This window comes from Pyrus communis, chromosome 14 (genome assembly GCF_041283825.1).
Source record: "Pyrus communis isolate YQ-2024b chromosome 14, ASM4128382v1, whole genome shotgun sequence".
Classification (NCBI taxonomy): domain Eukaryota; kingdom Viridiplantae; phylum Streptophyta; class Magnoliopsida; order Rosales; family Rosaceae; genus Pyrus; species Pyrus communis.
The window spans coordinates 5,481,828-5,501,360 of record NC_142578.1 but is presented as its reverse complement, the minus strand read 5'-3'; the positions used below and the strand labels follow the sequence as shown (position 1 = coordinate 5,501,360).

At 39.8% G+C, this 19,533-nt stretch overlaps 2 protein-coding genes and 1 pseudogene across 6 annotated transcripts; 1 reads left to right on the top strand and 2 right to left on the bottom strand.

Annotated features, from left to right (window-relative positions):
- Positions 1 to 68: 68 nt before the first annotated feature.
- LOC137712505 (cyclin-dependent kinase G-2-like) lies at positions 69 to 5,208 on the bottom strand. Of its 5 annotated transcripts, XR_015955673.1 has the most exons (7): positions 4,717 to 5,117; positions 4,285 to 4,615; positions 2,066 to 3,900; positions 1,707 to 1,945; positions 1,488 to 1,631; positions 576 to 887; positions 69 to 346 (listed from the first exon to the last, which is right to left on the bottom strand). XR_015955673.1 is itself a non-coding variant. In XM_088684073.1 (5 exons), exons 3-5 carry the CDS (start codon positions 3,292 to 3,294, stop codon positions 1,624 to 1,626), a joined length of 1,476 nt encoding a protein of 491 aa, XP_088540199.1. In that variant the 5' UTR covers positions 3,295 to 3,900; positions 4,285 to 4,615; positions 4,717 to 5,208; the 3' UTR covers positions 1,393 to 1,623. The 5 variants fall into 5 exon arrangements, 3 of the variants coding, with proteins under 3 accessions (XP_088540199.1, XP_088540197.1, XP_088540198.1); XR_015955672.1 differs by lacking the exons at positions 4,285 to 4,615; positions 4,717 to 5,117 and adding an exon at positions 1,247 to 1,320 and having other exon boundaries at positions 2,066 to 4,044; XM_088684073.1 differs by lacking the exons at positions 69 to 346; positions 576 to 887 and having other exon boundaries at positions 1,393 to 1,631; positions 4,717 to 5,208.
- A 5,072-nt stretch (positions 5,209 to 10,280) lies between these two features.
- On the top strand, positions 10,281 to 13,830 carry LOC137712331 (malate synthase, glyoxysomal-like; annotated as a pseudogene).
- Positions 13,831 to 17,882: 4,052 nt separating this feature from the next.
- LOC137713715 (uncharacterized) lies at positions 17,883 to 19,144 on the bottom strand. Its single transcript, XM_068453057.2, has one exon. The coding sequence runs from the start codon at positions 19,030 to 19,032 to the stop codon at positions 18,118 to 18,120; it is 915 nt and encodes a 304-aa protein (XP_068309158.2). The 5' UTR covers positions 19,033 to 19,144; the 3' UTR covers positions 17,883 to 18,117.
- Between the last annotated feature and the right edge of the window lie 389 nt (positions 19,145 to 19,533).

Here is a 19,533-nt window from a genome sequence, read left to right as displayed (position 1 = left end):
CCAAAAGCTAATCATGGTATTGTTGTAAAAGATGACGGAATTCATGGCATAACATATCTTCAACCATGTGCTAGTGTAAAAAATATATCATAGATAAGCATATATATGTTCAAATATGAACAAGTTCAAAAAAAAAAAAAAATCCCATCCCGTCCCATGCATAAACATTATACCAAACAGACGGAACAAGGGTGAGTTAGTCATTTAATCCTTTGGTTCCGTTCCGTCCAACGCGTACCAAACGCATAACGGAACAATCGTCCCGTTCTGGCCTGAGTGTCCCATCCCATCCCGTCCCGTTTGCGTACCAAACGGTACCATAGCGAACATTTCTCGATCCAAAGAGCTGCAAATTGAGTAGATCTGTTAGCAATTGATGGAGGTTCAAGGACAAACACTCCACATTATAAAAATACTCATCATCAGAAACTCTACAACATCACAATTCTCTACTGATTCAGCATAAGATTGATGTAAAATACAAACCGTAAATATCCTATGCACGCTACACATGGCGAAAGGTATAACTGCTGCCCCTATATTCACAAATTGATAAGGAAAAAAAAAACACTTACCAGCTGAATGATCTAGCTGCAGGCAAGCAGATTCTCCATTGCCATAGCAAGCTAATTCCTAACCGAATAATGCACTTGGAAAGATAAATGTCAAAAATTAAAATTAAACAAATTAAGGAATAAGCAGATGAAGGAGAAGAAAGAAAAGGAATTACAACAGGACAGAGAAAAACAAATATAAGTTTAAAACCACATTGCAGATCCTGACTCTACAAGAGAGACCCTCTACCAAAAAGCATCCACAGAATGTAGAAGCAATCGAAGCCGAAGAGGAACTGAATACCACTGCATGTATCACTAGAACTCAAGCACCTAGCAAAACAACACTACTTAGACAACGAGAATAACAGCGCAAGTGACTAGCAGCACTGTCAACTTATAGCACGCACTCTCTTTTTCATTGTGTGTATTAGAAGTGGTCTGCATAGAACTTGCATTTACTATGAACTTGACAGAAAAGGAAACATTTCCAACAAATTATAAATCATGTATTTGCCTATGAAGTATGAATACACACTGGCCTAAAATAGCATAACCATAAGCGAAGAATTGGAGGGAGCACCGTGATTTAGGAAAACATGGAAGACCTGACACACCTTAATACATGAACCAGCAATACATATAAGACTGGACACACTTCAAAAGACCTTGTGTGCGGTAAAATAACTTACGATTGCAGAAATTCCTGTCTCCAAGTCTGAAATGCGAATAATGCACCTTCCCATTCTTTTAAAGCCCAGAATCACTTGCAAACAATGTTTAAGCGTGAATAAAGTGAAAGCAAAAAGTTCTTACGTTCAAATAATGAACAAGATACTGATAAAAAATCATCCCAATATGAACATATATACACAGGTTCAAGAATGTGGAAAAAACAAAAAGTTCTCTTTTCTTCATAACATTATGCCACACCTTCATGTATGAAGACTGCATCGCTATTAAGGTGCTCTTAACAGGATAAACCATTAGTGCCAACTGACAGCCCTTGCAACTCCTTCGCTCCAGCTATCCTAAAGGACCCTACAGTACAGGTCTGTGCTGTACTTTTTCAGCTCCCTGATGGTCAGGTTAGCAAAATATAAAGAACTGAAAAAAGAACAGGACAAGATTATTGCTGTGAAATTTTCTCACAATGCCTGCTGCTAAGGTGCTGGTCTTGAACATGTCGATCAGGCGTAATTGGCTTGAAATCCTTTCTCAGTTCCGGGGACTCACGAAACCAGTTATGGTTAAGGGCATCCTTCGCCGTTATTCGCTCCACAGGGTTATAAGATAAGAGCCTCTTCAGCAAATCAAACCCAGATTCAGAAAGCACCGGGCATGATCCAGTGAAAGATGCAGCAGGAAATTTCTTGCGCAGAAGATTGTACCTGAAAGAGTTTAAGAAGCTATTAGAATGGCACTAAACGGTGAAAACAAGTAATCCAAAAAATCAGCACGAAGCAATGACCTTGTATTCACTAAAATTAAAATGGAACAAAGAAACTTACGGTTGTTTAACAAAATTAGCTTTGAAGCCTGGCAATTTGGATAAACCACTTTTCTCATCTGGTGTACCAAGAGTTTTGAAGATCTTGTCCAACTGCTCAATTTCATCTTTCCCGCTAAAGAGAGCTGCCTTGGCCAACAATTCAGCCATTATACAACCTACTGACCACATATCAATTGCTGTAGAGTACTGTTTTGCGCCTAATAGAATTTCGGGTGCTCGGTACCACGATGTGACAACCAAAGGAGTATATGGCTTCAGTGGACTCCCATATTGTCGTGACAGCCCAAAGTCACATATTTTCAACTCACCCTCCTTGTTCAAAAGAATATTTGATGTTTTCAGATCTCTGTGAAGGATCCAATTATCATGAAGAGACTCTACACCCTCCAAAAGTTGTTTCATCAAGTACTTAACTTCGCCTACACTAAATGGCTGCTTCATTGACTCCATTAGCCCCTTGAGGTCATGGTCCATATGCTCCATAACCATATAAACACCATCAAAGTCATCCACAACAACCTCCTTAACACCGACAATAGAAGGGTGACTAAACGACAAAAGAATGTTGATTTCTCTCAATGCTGAAATGGGGAAACCAGCACATCCCTTATCCACGTCCATCTTCATCTTCTTCAATGCTACAATTTCTCCGGTCTTTTTATCTCTGGCTCTAAAGACAACACCATAAGTGCCTTCACTTATATGGTTGAGCCTTTCATACTCAAACACACTTCTGCAACCTTGAAGCATGTTTATAGTTTTTTGTGTAGGCATTGCAGGCTCTTCAATCTGAGGAAGATCAGAATCATCCTCTGAATCAGAGTAAAACTGGCTATAGTCAGCAATCCCACCATAATTATCAGCATCCATGTGCACATCATCACATAACTCGTCTCCATGAAGTCTATGTCCACTGCCAGGCTTCTCAAAGCTGTCTTCTTTGTCAGAGCCAGAAATTCTAGCCCGACTCAACCCAGAGCCTTCTCTTCGGATCTCCCCACTTTCAGGCGAGCTGTCATCAGAAATATCCCTTGGAGAATCACCATCAGATGACCATTTTGACAATGAGATGTCACATCGATAGAAAAATTCATTGTCTTCCTTGTTCTTTTGGGCCTGCTCATCTTCCCCGAACTGCAAATGTAGTGGCGCAGATAGATCAGCTGGTGCCTCTAATTGAGACACATCAGAAAGTTCGGAAACCTCCACTTCCACAGACTCCACCATTCTAGCTGGAGACTTGGAAAGAACTCCAACAGAAACAACATCCTCAACCTTAGCAATAGCAATAGCAGGTGATTACATTTGGATGAGGAGGGGGTAGAGGAATAAGAGGAACAACTCCATTTTTTGATGGGACTCTCACTTCCTTCTCTTCTTTGTCCCATATAATAGGAGAAAACTTCCTCTTCTTCTCAGTAGGTGATTGAACAGCATCTTCACTCCTTCGGGTTTTGCAATTCTTAACCAATGGTTCTAAAGCATTTGGCAGCCGTCCAGATCCCCGTGAATCACACACACTGTAAGAAAGGTGTTGTCCATTCCTATGTTTGACATCATCACCGAACTTAATCTTCTTCTCAGGAGGTAATTGAACCACATCTTCACTCCTCCGGGTTTTGCCATTCTTAAGCAATGGCTCTGGGGCATTTGGTAGCTGCCCAGATCCCCATGCATTGTGCACATTGAAAGATTGATAGACTCCATTCCTATGTTTGACACCATCACTGCGACCATGACCTACTTCACCACGAGAAACTCCATTCCTATAATACTCAACTTGTCTTTTCGAGTAATTATAAGAATCCCTTCTCCTCAAACAATCGACTCGCCCTGTCGCCATATGATCAACAACCACAGCTCTCCTTAATCAGTGATCAAACTCAACAATTGAAATCAAAACACAAAAACGCCCCAACAAATTTCAAACCTTGAATCCAGATCACTTTCAACTTTATCAAATTTTTTTTTTTTTCAAACCCTAAACAATCCCCAATTCCAAAACAACAATAAATTCAATCTTTTCCCCTTGCAAACCCTAATTCAATCAGCACAGACACAGAGATAATACAATTCACAAAAAAAATCAATTACAAATGAACACACACGCAGATCAAAGAACATCAATCAGATAGCAAATCGGCGAATAACAGAAACCATAGAACCTCGATTTCTGTAGGAACCCGCCAGAAATTCACAGCTATCGGAAGGCCTTACCGGCAAGAGGAATCGAGATCGATTAACAAGGAAACCGATACAACAGCGCCGGCGCCGATGAGAGGAGCTCAAGAAATCGATCAGCCTCCAAAGGGTTCTTCTCGCTTTTACGCGTTTTTGATAATCTGGTCTTCGTCTCTGCGTGGAATTTATGGATGTGTCATGTATGTCTAGTTTCCTCCGGGATTCCATAAGAGCAGTTCCACCGTGGGCTATTGCCCGGTGGACTGGCTTTCGAACAGAGCCAGACAGCCCGAGGGAGATGGTCCAGCGTGGGCTGGTGATCGAGCCCGAGCGGGCCTGAGGGAGAGATCCGGCATGAGTTGTCAGCCTGAGAGCCCGAAGGCAAGATGACAGAAGGCTGAAGTCAGTCATAATATAAAATTAATAAAAATATAAAATATAAATAAATAAATTTTAAAAATGTAAAACCTAGATCGCAATCCCTCCTCCGCCACAGCTGCTGCCGCACCCCACACCGCATTCGCCCCCATGCACTCGCGATCCCCCTCCTTCCACTCACGCACCTAGATCGCACGATTTGGGATTTGTTTTTGGGAGAGAGAGAGAGAGAGAGAGAGAGAGAGAGAGAGAGTTTGGTTAGGGAGCGGGGAAGATTGGGACCGTTGATGGAGGCTGAGCTGGGAGGGATGGTGAAGATGGAGGAAGAGAGGCGGCGGTGGGGTGGTGATCACTGTGTCTCTGTGTCTGTGTGTAAGGATTAAAGAAGAAAGAAACAAAGCATGAGTTTTGATGGGTCCTTGATGGATTTTAGCGAGAGCGAGACAGAGAGAGAGTAATGAAAACCAGAGGCCACACCTGCTGCTAGAAACAGAGAAAACACAGAGCACAAAACAAAGCAAAAAGATGAGAGAAGAGAGAGAGGGAGAGTGAGTGAGCCCCGGTTTAGTACTTGACCTGATTTTGAAAAAAAACTGATATTAAAAAAAATTAAGAGTTGTTTTTCTGTTTGGTAAACATTCCGTTTCAGTTTTTTTTCACAGTTTTGGGTGAAAAAAGCCAAAAACAGGAAGTTACAAAACCCAGCTTTGAAAAATCAGTTTTTTTTCACATCTGTTTTACATAAAAGTTTACCTAACATTATAATACTGTTTTTTTTTTTTTTTCAAAAGCACTTTTACAAAAAAAATTATCAAACACTTTGCTGTTTTATTTCACAACTGCTTATTCTCACAGCACAGCAAAATCAGTTTTTTTTCAAAGCACAGCAATACCAAACCAGCCCTGAGTCCATTCCCTTTTTTCACAGAGTCTTATAATATTTAATTAATTTTTTAATAGAAAATGGTACAACGAGTCCGATTAAAAATCCTATCAGAAATTAAAATAAAATTATTTTGTATTATTTAGAAAAAAAAGATATTAATATTTTATTACCTATTACCAGAGCTATTCAGTGTAGAGATGGAGATGCAAAATGCAGTTACGGTTTATTAATGACAGTTACTATTTATTGGGTGAATTAAATAGTGAATAGCCCGAAATGGCCTTAGCAACTGTGGAACTACTCTAATTCGTTTGGTTTTCTGTTTGTGGGCCTACAAATTATTTCACAAGGCTTATTCAATGGGCCTAACTAGACAAAAAATAGTGGGCTGTTGGGCGTATTTATTTATCAAATACCATAACCTCTTCGGCCTCTTGGGCCCACTAGTACTCCTGCCCAAACACATGGCAGGTGGATGTACGGATGTGAAATGTTAGTCACCGTAAGATAATATGGCTCAAACCTGAAATAGAGTTTTTAATTTTTTAGCCGGATCGAATGAATTGAAAAAAATCAAATGACATAAATGAAAAAAGAATGTGTGAGAAGTAGAAATAAGTGTATGGATAACACATCCCTTTTTCTTTATAGAAAGATATATTTATACTATGAGGTGAGAAAATAAATTGATTTTGAACTCACTTTTCATAAGATTCAACCTAAATATCTCATTTAAAGGTGAAAAAGGCAAATCATAAACCGTATTACCAAGTGGTAATTGATAGAAAGTTAGCATGTTTTTTTAAGCGAAGCGTGTATGAAGTAGTTAGTTGTTTTGGGAGTGGGGGTAAGGGAATTGGTGGAAATCAAACTTGCATAAACATAATTGTTTTTTGCCACTAACCCACTGCGACAAAACGCCGTTTACAAGAGTTAGCAACCAGGTTAATGCAAGAGTTAGCATGGTTTGGTTACTCATCGTTTGACACATTATACAGGGCAAGTCTCACAAACACTAATAGCAACAGAGGTTTGGTTAAGGTCAATCACAATATCTCCATTTCGACAAGTAAAAAAAACTTGTTCCACTAGTACTAAATGAATAATTCGAATCAATTAGTCATTAAAGTGAATTGTACATGCATGTAATGATATGACTGGAATTTCTTAAACAGATTTTCAGTTGACAATATATGTGAGCCAATTGAAATATTATAACTAAATAAGGATATATTTTAGCAATTCGATTGAATAAATTAAAAATAAAATAAAAAAAATTAATATTAAGATGGTGCGTGCATAGGATAAAAAAATTTGTGCTGAAATTATTTTCCATCGTTAAAGCTAATTAGCTTCAAGCCTTCAATCATAAATCTCCAAACTTCGACAAAACAAAAAACATATATCTCCAAACAAAAAAGAATTGTAAAAAATAAAAAATAAAAGTGTGAAAACCACTATTATTTCCCGTAGTAAAGAGAAATTTTTTCAAATTCCCAGCATTCCAAGTTGCATATGTACCGAGCCAATAAAAACAAAACACGTGGCTTTCCTGTTTTGAAGTTTAATTGCTTCCTAAATATTCCGAAACGGTGAGCCCATAAACATTAAGAAAAACTAAAAATAAAAACTTCGTTATTTGCTTTCACTGCCGGCGAGAGCTTTTGAATTCCATCTTCTTCCGTATGGTCTGAAAGAGGGAAAAAAGGGATCTGCAAAATTGCTCTGCGATGGCTCCTCTCCATCTTTAAATATTCAATTCTCTATAGCTTTTTTGTGTAATTTTTTATACTCGTATGGGTATCCCTGGTTTTTTGTTTTGTTTTTTTTTTTTTTGGGTTTTTAGAAAATTTCCCAATTCATGAAAGGCTGTGGATTGAGGAGGTAGATACATGGCGGTCTGGTACTGATTGTTTCAAGAGTATGAGTTTTTCTCTTTAATTTCTCTGATTACAGTTTCACCGATTTTCATTCATCTCCCTTTCTTGTTTATGTTGTTTTCTTGCCCCTTGTGATTATGTAACAGCATCATTCAGATCCACACAAAATAATCTTGATTTGAATTCGGGTTGTTCTTGGCTAAAACTTGGTGGATTTAAGAATTAATTAGTTTTCAATCTTAAACTAAAGCGGTAACAATTGTTCCTAAACCCCAGTACTTCATTGCTGTCTCCTCATGATTTTGGATGGTATGGAACGCCATTGGAGCAAAAGACAAGAACCAGAGACGGCAACGGAAGCTAACATTTGACGAAGAAATTTTTTTTGTCGCACACCGCTTCAGAATTTTGAATTTGCAGCTATTTGACGGGATTTGGTGTAAGCAGCAGCTAAATTCAGCAGCCAAGTTCAGTTCTTTAGAAGCTGCTTAGACTGCATAATAATATTGTATGTGTTTGGGTTAATATTTGGACATTGGATTTGAATGAGGAAAAGCCCAAAGATGCCAATCAAAATGGGACTTGCCCGAAGCCTAGCATCGAGCCCATAAGCAAGTTAAGGCCTTCTTAGCCAAGGGGCACAAGCCACATGTCTATAATTGAAGTGACAAAGGATGAAGACTAACTTACTACCAGCCAAAGAACACTTTCTAGTGGCGTTACAAGTAAAAGACTAATGACTCACTACCCTCCAAGTGTTTTCGAGCAAGAATAAAAGTTACAGTAGTCGTGCTAATTTGTCTATATAAGGGAGAAGAGACAACAGAGACAAGGGCACTCAACCAATCAGACAAACAAACATAAAAACTCTAATCTCAAGCTAGATTTGCATCCAAAAGCTGAAATCAACCCAGATCCAGTCTTTTTAGTGATAGTCCTTTAAGGAAGCCATATCTTGTCCAGTTTAAAAGCTCTACTACCTCTCTCAGTGGCGTAGTATCGATTCCCTTGTGTAAACTTGTTTACCATCCATCCTTTTTTAGCATATAAACCCTGTAAAGCTCTTTGTTTGTTTTCTAAATTAGTAGATCTATTACTTAATGCATTCTCCAGCATGTATTCAAGTCATTTCCACTTGTTTTTCTATTATAAGAGTCTCATTTGCATCTGGATCTGGTTAGTTTAATGGATATGTTTCCATTAAGAGCAATCTAGGACCAAACAAATGACTTAAGGGGTTCTGAACTCCCTCCATTCAAGCATACAAGATTATAAACTAAAAGTCCTTATTTACAAGGCAAGAAAAATAGCTTACTATGGACTTAACTCATCCACAATAATCCTTTGATAACAAGAAGTCTGATTAACTTGGGGAGCAAGTAATCGACTTAAAACACACTTGTTCTGCATCTGTTATACTGAGATAGCAGTGGCATGCCTAACACTTAGTTTTCATTGCGAGTCTCAAGGCCTACACCTAAAGCCTCACAAAGACATCTTTCAAGACTAACTTTGTTCTCTTCTTGTAGCGCATTAACAAGCAAGAGCCCAACTACACATCCAAAGTGGCAATCTGTTAGAGAGCTGTGCTGAGATTTGAGGAGCATTCTCGAGAGAAATCTTTGCCTGAACAGTATGAAATGGTCTTTTGAGCTTTCCTATAAACCCGCAGATATTAGAAAAATTCAAACATTCAACACAGCCAAAAAAAATAGAAAGAAAAAAAAAATGGAAACCATGTCTTCCTACTGAAATTCATCATATAATTAGGTTTCTCTACACCAATTCATGATCAACCTCTCTACATCTCTCACCATCCCACAAGCCCAAGGACCGCACGACCAATACCGACCTCGCCACGATCAAGGCGGCAAACACCGTCGGCACGAACAAATCCAAGCTCGACCGCTGAATCATATGAGTCGGGAAGCACATTGACTCTCTCAGATAATCCAAGGGTATCCTAACAAACGCGTGCAAGACTTGGCTAAGGGAAAGAAGGGTGATATCGCCGTGAATCTGGAAAATTTCTCCAATAAAAGGGGGTGGAAGCTTGTATGTTGAACTATTTGTCCAAGTTTTTGGTGTTATGATGAAATTGTCCTCGACTATTGGTTCAGTTGCATGTTCTCAGCCGTAGCAACTAAACTTCAAAACATGAAAGCCACGTGTTTTGTTTTTATTGGCTCAATACATATACAACGTGGAGTGCCAGCAATCTGAAAAAGTTTCTCGTAGTAAAGGTCCAAATCTAATGACCCTTTAGCACGGTGGCAAAGACCCACCAATCCTCAGTAGCCTAATTGACTCCATCCCCAAGCAGGCACAAACTTCAAAGAAACTGCTCCTCCTTATTCTTCTTCACTTCCATGCACAACTTGAATCACCACCTACTTACCTTACGCACGTAACGCCATGCACCGTCCCATTATGATAATGCTCATCCGCTTTTCGATCACGCCTCTGTATATCTACACTACTCCCCTTACAACCATATCATAGTTTTTGCTAGCTAAAGAAAAAAAGTGATCGGAGCTGGCACATGTGGCTACACTGAACAAGCCACCATGAGGAGCGGTCGTGGTGATGAAGGATATGATGTTCCTTACGGGGTCGAAATTTGGGGACGGTACGATGGAGAGTTTGCTAAGATTCTGACCAAGAATGCTTTGTAGTCTGTGGTGGAGTTGCAGAGGGAGTTTAGGAACCAAATCAAGTATGCGTTGAAGTGTAGGAAGGAGGCTCAGAGGAGGTACAATGAGGAGGCTTTGCCGGGGTTTGATCCGGCTACCAAGTTTATTAGGCCAGGAGGCGAACTAGGATTATGACTGGTACCGGAAGCGGTGGCGGATCGGAATGTGGAGATTACGGGGCCTATTGAGAGGAAGATGATCATCAATGCTCTCAATTCTGGAGCCAAAGTTTTCATGGTCAGTATAGCTCATGCATTCAGGCAAACCCAAGGTGCTGGGTTAGGACTTTCTTCTATCTCCCTAAAATGGAGAATTCAAGGTAAGTAATTACTAATTATCTAACTTATTAATTTGTTCAAACATGTTAAAGATGCTTCGATCAATCATTTTTGCGCCAGAAGAATGTAATTCGTATGCCAAAATTTATGTTATTTCATATTAGAATTTCATGGCACATGACGTAATTTGAACATTGGTGAAGTGAATTCCATATTTTGCTGTGTGTTGGGAAGAAAAAGGAGTTTCTGTAATGAAAATGTCACTGTGATGATATCTCAAGCCAGACGCCATTGTTATATGAGAAAAGTTAAAACACATAGGCCCTGTTTGGTAGATCGGATAAAGAATTGGATAGAACTAGTTATACGGACTTGGGTGTTTGGTGTTCACTTGTACTAAATAAGCGCCAGATTAATTTAACCGGTCTGCTTATTTAACACAGTATATGCCTGCTTAATAAAACCAACCAAAATGCTCGGATTATTAGTTGATTTTGCTCTCCTCTCTCTCGCCTTTTCTCGGCATCATCGTCCTTCCCGTCACCTTCTCTCACCATCGCCGTCCTCCTCGTTGCCTTCTCTCGTCGTCGCCTTCTCTCGCCATCTCTGCTCTCCTAGTCCTCGTCGCCTTCCTAGTCATCCTTTCCTTGTGGCCTTCCTCATTGCCTACTCGCCGTCCTCCCCTACAACTGGGTCTTACAAAGAAACATGGTGCGACAGAGAGATGATTTCAATTTGGGATTCTTCTGCAACTGGCTGTTTGAATTTATTTGGGATTCTTCTGCAATCGAGGAAGAAGCAGAAAGGAGAGACACGGAGGGAGTTTGGGGGGTGCGGTAGAGAGATCTGGGGAACAATTATTTGGGATTCTTCTGCAGTTAGGGAAGAAGAAGAAGGGAGCGAGAGGGAGGGAGTTTGGGGGGTGCAGCGAAGAGATTTGGGAACCAAAGAGATGATTTCAGTTTTCTTTTAATTTTATTTTAATTTTGATTCCTCCTATCCGATATAATACCAAACACAGTATAAATAATACGGTCATTAGTCCGATATTGCACCAAACGCCCGACTAATTTAGTCAGTACTATCAGGTGGCTATTTATCCTATCCGATAGAAATAGTCAGTACAGTCCAAACTGCCAAACGAGGCCATAGCAGTATGTGATTACCATAAGATTTTCTCACAGTTGTTGTAGATAAGTTTCTCTCCACAGTACAGCTTTGCCTAAAACCTCAACTTCTATAAGAAAACTTCGTAATGAGAATCAGGGAATTTTTATTTTATTCAAAAGTTGCATGAATATTAGCCGGATTATTTAGTATTGTGACCAAATGATATAGTAGTGTGACAGAAGCTGGATAAGTTTTGCAGGGAAGCTAAGGTATGGAACTGTGTGTTTGAGAGGGCAGAGAAGATGGCAGGGATAGAGAGAGGAAGCATCAGGGCAACTGTGCTGATTGAAACCCTTCCAGCTGTGTTTCAAATGAATGAGATCCTCTGTGAGCTGAGGGACCACTCTGTTGACTTAACTGTGGTAGATGGGATTACATTTTCAGCTATGTCAAAACCTTCCAGGCTCACTCCGACCGTCTCTTGCCAGACCGTGTTCTGGTTGGCATGACAACATTTCATGAGCAGCTACTCTGACCTCCTCATCCGGACTTGCCATAGGCGCGGCGTGCATGCTATGGGCAGCATGGGTATGCAACTCTTCTTCATTATATGTTAATGTGCCTATAACTATGAGCATTTCTGTCACATGTCTAGTTTGCAGCCATTTACAAATTTTGTGCACCACAGACACGCATATTGGACGAAGTTCTTTGTTCACTGCTATATTTATGACAAACTAGGTGTCTGATTAATATGCGTATTGTAGGATTCTTATGGGAAATCTGTTCGAAAATATGTGCAAACAGTGGTTATAAATTTTGAAGGGAAATGTTCTAATCTACCACTGTTACTGTTCAATTAGAGTGTTCTCCAATTAACAGCAGTAGATTAGAGCGTTCTCCCATTTTTAATCAAACATAGAAAACTACATGGACGCTAAACAGACAAAAAAGTGCACAAAACATGTTATTTGTACGACTTATTTGCCCGTTTGGTGCCTCCCCCTTTCAACTTTCGAATTAAACGTTCATAACCAATGGTATAGGTAGTTCATCGAAGTAAACCTACTATGGCTATCATTTGTCAAAAGAAAATAAAATATGATCAATCCCAAGCAAAAAGTCTTATCAGAGCCTTCGCCTTTTTCAATTAAACCCAACTCCAAAACTCATTAAAAATTGGTATGAGCAGGGATTCGAATTTGGGTGTAAAGAAATGGATCATACTGCCATGACTAACGCCTAAACCATCTCAGGAAAAACTTGGTTTCTAGTAAGATATTCGAACTTGTGTGTAAAGAGATGGCTGACACCTAACCACGGGAAACTTCTTTTTTTACACAAGCGATTCTCATTAAAACTGCATGGGCGCGGGTGGGGAGGGCGCCTTGTTGGGTTTGTGGAGATGGAGGCGCATCTCGGCTCTAACCAACGTAAATACGCCAACATCTACATATGCCAAACTTCATGAAGAAAATAGGGATTTTTCTTGCATATTCATGTAAAACATGGGTATAAAGAACTTGGGAGATTGAGAACTTGTTAATTAGAAATGATAAATATGAAATGAATTTCATTTATCCAATTTTTGAATTGAGCAGGCAGCTCAGATTCCAATCAGAGATGATCCAAAAGCAAATGAAGCAGCATTGGAGATGTAAAAGCAGGACATGATGGAACATGGGCAGCTCACCCAGGGTTAATCCCAGCCTGCATGGATATCTTCACAAACAACATGCCACCCAACAACCCTAATCAAATCAATCCATGAGAAGAGAAGATGAATCCACCATATTAGAATAAGACCTCCTCCAGAGGCCTCGGGGAGTCCGAACCCTAGAAGGTCTCTGGCTCAACACCCGGGTAGGGATCCAGTACGTGACAGCATGGCTCACCGGGACGGGCTCAGTGCCACTCTACAACCTCATGGAGGATGCTGCCACGGCGGAAATAAGCTGGCAGTGGATCAAGTATGGGGTGGAGTCGGACAGAGACGGGATCGGAGTGAGGGTTGAGAAGGAGCTGTTTGGAAGAGGGGTGGAGGAAGAAATGGAGAGGATTGAGAGAGAGGTTGGGAAGGAGAAGTTTAAGAAGGGAATGTATAAGGAGGTTCGCAGGATTTTCACCAGGCAATGCACTGCTCAAATACTTGATGATTTTCTCACTCTGGATGCCTACAATCGCATTGTGCTACACTACCCAAAGGGATTAACGAGGCTCTGATTACATTCACATCTTCATCATCTACTTTTCTATGTTTACTAGGCCAAATTAATAAAAATTGTTCTCCAATAACTGGAATTGATCATTTTATCGATTTATGATGAGTGACTTAATGGACCATTGGAATTGTGTTATTAATGGGAAATCATTGGAAGTATAAGATCTAATATATCTGTGTTGACTTTATGCAATCCAAAAGTACTTCTGTGAAAATGGATGAGTAATTTTTTCGGAGTGACTATCACACTGACATGGAGCCTGCAGGATCACGTCCTCAGCAATCTACAATCTACATAGTTTCCAAATGTTGTATACAGTTTTTGTTCTTGTAGGAAGTGCTTAGTACAAACGATTTAATAACTTATGTTCACATAATCAAGGATAAAGTACTTCAAACATTTGCCAAATTGAAAGGAAAAACTGGATATAAAAAAAAAGAAAAAAAAAAGAAGAGAGACTTTTAGTTTGATGTGCGAGTGTGCTACCATGTGGTCTAGATTGGTCAACGTAGAAAAGATGTGAATGTGATTGTGTTTGCACCTTAGATTTGATTATAATCAAATGATGTGCAGCCAAGCAAGGAACCCCTTATAGGCTTGGGTGCTTTCTCTACCTCGTATTCAAGGTTTGAGCAAACCACACTTATAAAATGTATGGGTTGAGGTGAAGATGAAAAATATTAAATTAAAAGAAATCGCATGTAAAAGAGATTAAATTTAATTAAATTGTGAAAAAATAAATTGCGAGTGCTTAAAGTAAAAGTGCTTTGAAAGGAAATAGAATTGTAAAGATGAGAAGAAAAGTAAAGTGTGTAATATAAAGAATTGAAAGCCAAGTGCGTGGACTAAATTTCGTTATGTATTCCTCTGTTTCAAAAAAATTTGCAAGGAAAATGAACATCGTACTTTGCAGAAAACTAAACAAGCTTGAAAGGGACGAAGTTATAGATTATGGCTTTTCTTGACACTGCAAAGTCTACAATTTACAGACTGAAAGTTAATGATTAAATTTTGTCATTTCTTCTTACTCTTGATGCCATTATAAAGTTTCAAACCTTACTTTTTTTAACAGAAATTCAAATGACTGAATACACACACACACACACACACACACACGAGCTGTTCAACACACTGAGCATGATAAATTAGCAAAGCCATCTAGCCAAAAAAAAATTGAATTAGCAAACCCTATGTAGAATTACATCTGGAATTTATAATCGAATGATTGAGCCTATTTAGAATTTGCATGCTTTCACACCACCAGTCCACCAATCAAAAAACAAGGCTCCCTTCTGAAGCTACTAAAACTTTTATCTCATACGAAAGGCTGAAGAATAATAATATTAGAATACGTTCAAAAAATGATCTTGGAGTGTATTCATATTTTTATTTATTTTTTAAAATTTTTATAGGGCTCAAACAGTCATTCACACAAGAGTAAACAAGTTATTTAATAATAATTTTTTATGTGGCATGTGTTTGACAATATCTTGAGTGTTAATAAAACAATAAAAAAAAGGAAACTTTAGATTGATTCATGATATATATTAATTAGTAGGAAAAAATAATTAGGAGAATTTTAAATATAAAAAATGATAAAAGATTACATTTGAGACTTGTCACGTAGCGAGCTTTGAGTGGATTGCTGTCACATCCCGGCCCGGTGCGGATCACTTCCCGGGCCCGCTCCACCACCGTAGCACGATATTGTCCGCTTTGGGCTTACCATTCCCTCACGGTTTTGTTTTTGGGAACTCACGAGCAACTTCCCAGTGGGTCACCCATCATGGGATTGCTCTAGCCCCCTTCTCGCTTAACTTAGGAGTTCCTACGGAACCCGAAGCCAGTGAGCTCCCAAAAGGCCTCGTGCTAGGTAGGGATGAGAATATACATATAAGGATCATTCCCCTGGGCGATGTGGGATGTTACAATCCACCCCCCTTAGGGGCCCGACGTCCTCGTCGGCACACACGCGGCCAGGGTTAGGCTCTGATACCAATTTGTCACATCCCCGCCCGGGGCGGATCACTTCCCAAGCCCGCTCCACCACCGTAGCACGATATTGTCCGCTTTGGGCTTACCATTCCCTCACGGTTTTGTTTTTGGGAACTCACGAGCAACTTCCCAGTGGGTCACCCATCATGGGATTGCTCTAGCCCCCTTCTCGCTTAACTTCGGAGTTCCTACGGAACCCGAAGCCAGTGAGCTCCCAAAAGGTCTCGTGCTAGGTAGGGATGAGAATATACATATAAGGATCATTCCCCTAGGCGATGTGGGATGTTACAATTGCAATGCCACTCAATGAAGTCAAGTGGTAAGTTAGGTCCTACACAAGTTTTTCTTTAAAAATGAGAGGCATATTCCAGCACAACCGAAAAATCATAAATGTTAAGGAGATCTTCGTAGACTTTCTAGACTCTCAAAAGTAAAACTTTTATAAAATCTCTACCACATCATAATTTAACGATAATTCTTATGCAAAATACGAAGTAACATAGAGTTTATAAAAAAAAATTACTTTTAAAAAATTCTAAAAAGTTTAATTTCCTCAAGATTTCTGAATTTTCGGTTGTGTTGGATTATACGACTCCCATGGTCGATTGGGCAAGAGTCTCGAAGGTTCATAATGTATTCGTGTTGGACCAATCACTACACTACCATGTCTTTGTGCAACACGACACCTCCACCTGTGTGGGGTTTGCATGCAGAGAAGGGAGGAGGGTACGTGGTGCAATAAAGAAAGAGAGAGGATGAACGGATCGACTTTCAATTCCAACAGATCATTCAAAGATTTGCTCAAACCTGTCAAAGTAAACACATATACATACAACTCAATCCCCTCCACCTGTCCTTGCAACCAGCCACATGCTACTTCTCCTTCTCTCTCTCTCGCCTCCCTCCCTGTCTCTCTCTCCAACCTCAACAGATTAAAGCAACAGCTTTTTCTACAACACACATGACAACCACGATAGATTTTTTACCCCTACGTCTTTTAACACGTGTACTTATTATGAAAATGGGAGATTGAGACACGAGGAGACGAGAGATTTTACTGTATAATCTATAACATCGTTTTGCCAACACGAGAAATTATACAACATAATCAGAATCAACTTCAAATCTACATCTTTTAACACATGTATTTATTACGTCACGAGAGAAATAAATTAAGACACGAGAAGACGAGAGATTCTATTGAGTGATCGATAAACATCTTTTTACTTATATCTCATTATTATGTTTAACACGTGTATTTATTGTACCAAGAGAGAAATAAATTGAGATACAAGAAGACAAGATATTCTATTGAGCGATCAATAAACATCTTTTTACCTATATCTCATCATTGTGTCAAGAGAGTAGAAGAATGAGATACGAAGAGTAACGAGAGATTCCACTGTGAAACCACATCTTTGTGTTTACATCTCTTCATTGTGTCATGAGAGAAGAAGCAGATTGAGACATGAGGAGACAACAGATATTCCGCTGTGTAATTAAAAACATTTATATTCACATCACTTAACACGTGTAACTAATCGTGTTAAGAGAATAGGAAATTAATACACGTAAAATCTATCTACGTGTATGTTAGAATCTATACCTCTCAACTCAAACCAAACCTACTCAAATTAAAAACATTTATATTCACATCTCTTAACACGTGTAACTAATCGTGTTAAGAGAATAGGAAATTAATACACGTAAAATCTATCTACGTGTATGTTAGAATCTATACCTCTCAACTCAAACCAAACCTACTCAAATTTTCATCCCTTAGAAAATCAAAATCAAAGGAAATAAAAATAGAGTTCTTAACCGCACCTAGAAATATATGAGACTCAAACATTCAAATTTGTTTCCAACTACATGTTCTATTTGACAAAACGAGAGATTATATTGTAACCGGAGGCACATCCTCGTATTTACATCTCTTAACACCCATGTTAATTGCATCTCTTAACACGGGTATTTCTTATACGAGTTTTTACCAAAACACTATACACGACAACAATGTTACTTCCAGTAGCATCTAACAATTCTCATAACGCTTTCCCTCTCCCTCCAAATCAAACCCAACGCCTAGTCCAAACTTAATTAGTCTTTCCTTACAATCCATTCATGTAACGTGCAACAACATAATTAATAAACTGTAAACAGAAATCAAAACCAAAATCCAACACCAAATGTGCACAAGATGATGTTCTTTGATTGCATCCAGAACAAGATACATGATATTCGAACATTCAAATTCGCTTCCCACTACATGTTCGATTTAACGAAAAAACACCCAGATCACAGAGAGCTTAGAGTAAGGATTTCAAAATGTCGAAGTGCCCAAAATATTCACAATTATTAATTGAAAGTAACTAATTAAAACGCAAAGCAAACTTTAATTAATTAGTTGATCTCTCTGTCACTTACTCATACGGCACTGATAAAATTACTACAACCACCCAAAGAAAGAGCTGCCTTTACATCCAGCCTCCACGCAAACCCACCACCCAACATCCTCCAAACGTCACACGGCAGCGTCAACGAGCTCCAATCCCCTGCCGACGTCCCACCACCACACCCACTGTACTGCACCCTCACCCTGCACGTGAACGCCGCCGTATAATTACTCATCGCTCCCACCGCCCTCGCTGCCTTCTCGTTCATCACCAGCCACACCATCATCTCCCCCTCCCTTTGCCCCACCATGCTCCGGTACGCCCCATTCGTCCACACCACCCTCCCCGTCCCGTCGGAAATAAACCCTGGACACGTGTCCCTCTCCAGGTTCATCCTCCTCTCCCCGTCCGTACACCCTAGCCCCTCCCCTTCCACCCACGTATCCGTCACGCAGTCCACCGTCACGCACGACTTCCCAACCACCTTCGCCGCCACCACCTTACTTATACGACTTGTCGGAGAAGTCGTAGAAGTAGAATTATTATTATCGAAACTCATCCACGTGGTGGATGAGTAACTCGAGCAGGAGTTCCTTTCTCTCTCCTCAGAAGACTCCTTTGGTTCCGGAGTCTCCGGCAACAGAGGCAGCGTCACAACCGTCTTTTCCTCCTCCGCCTTCGACGATCTCCTTCTCTTATTTTTATTTTTGTCATTTCGGTCAACTACCGCTTTGCGCCCTGACTTCACAGACCGTGATCTTTTCCCTCTCCCCCTCCCACTCTTAACGTACAAGTCACCCTTCTCCGGTGTTGATCCTCCTCCGTTGACCGGCTTCGGCGCGATCGGTCTGAACTTCAACATTATCCTGTCCACCTTCGACATGTCATATTCTCCGCCGCTACCATATCCGTACCTCGCTATGCAACAGCCGCCTCTCCCGTCCATACCTCTTCTCTCTTTTCTTCGTTTCGCTATAACTCCAGTGTTTTCCTTTTTAACGCGTCAGGGTTCTCTTATTTTCTTGCACTCAAACGCCGATTGCTGAAGAATGGAGGTGGTGGGATTTATAACAGCGAGGAGGTAGACACGTATGGATGAAGACACGTGTGTCAATAGTTACCCAAACAGCACGGGCAGGTGATTGGATGGGAGCTGAGACGTGGCGTTACGGTGTGGCGGGGCCACGTGAACGACAAATTTGTCAGTGAAATAAGGGTAAGGGTAATGATAGGACAAAGTTTTGTAAAGAGTAATGTTATTATTTTCATAATTTTATATCATATTTCTTTATCGTCTTACGTAGCATATGAGTGGGATAAGTTACATCATTTAATTTCAATTTTTTTATTTATTAAAACACTTTAATAATTTTAGGTGGAAGATGGAGACTCTTCCTATACTACAATCATCATTTAATCAACAAATCTTTTTATTAATTAAAACACT

What these genes read in the sequence shown, in the direction of transcription:
- LOC137713715 (XM_068453057.2), bottom strand. Translation starts at nt 19,032, where the DNA reads ATGGACGGGAGAGGCGGCTGTTGCATAGCGAGGTACGGATATGGTAGC.
- LOC137712505 (XM_088684072.1), bottom strand. Translation starts at nt 3,294, where the DNA reads ATGGTGGAGTCTGTGGAAGTGGAGGTTTCCGAACTTTCTGATGTGTCT. An exon ending in GCTAATTTTGTTAAACAACC is followed by an intron (nt 1,946 to 2,065) that starts GTAAGTTTCTTT and finishes AAACTCTTTCAG; the next exon opens with GTACAATCTTCTGCGCAAGA.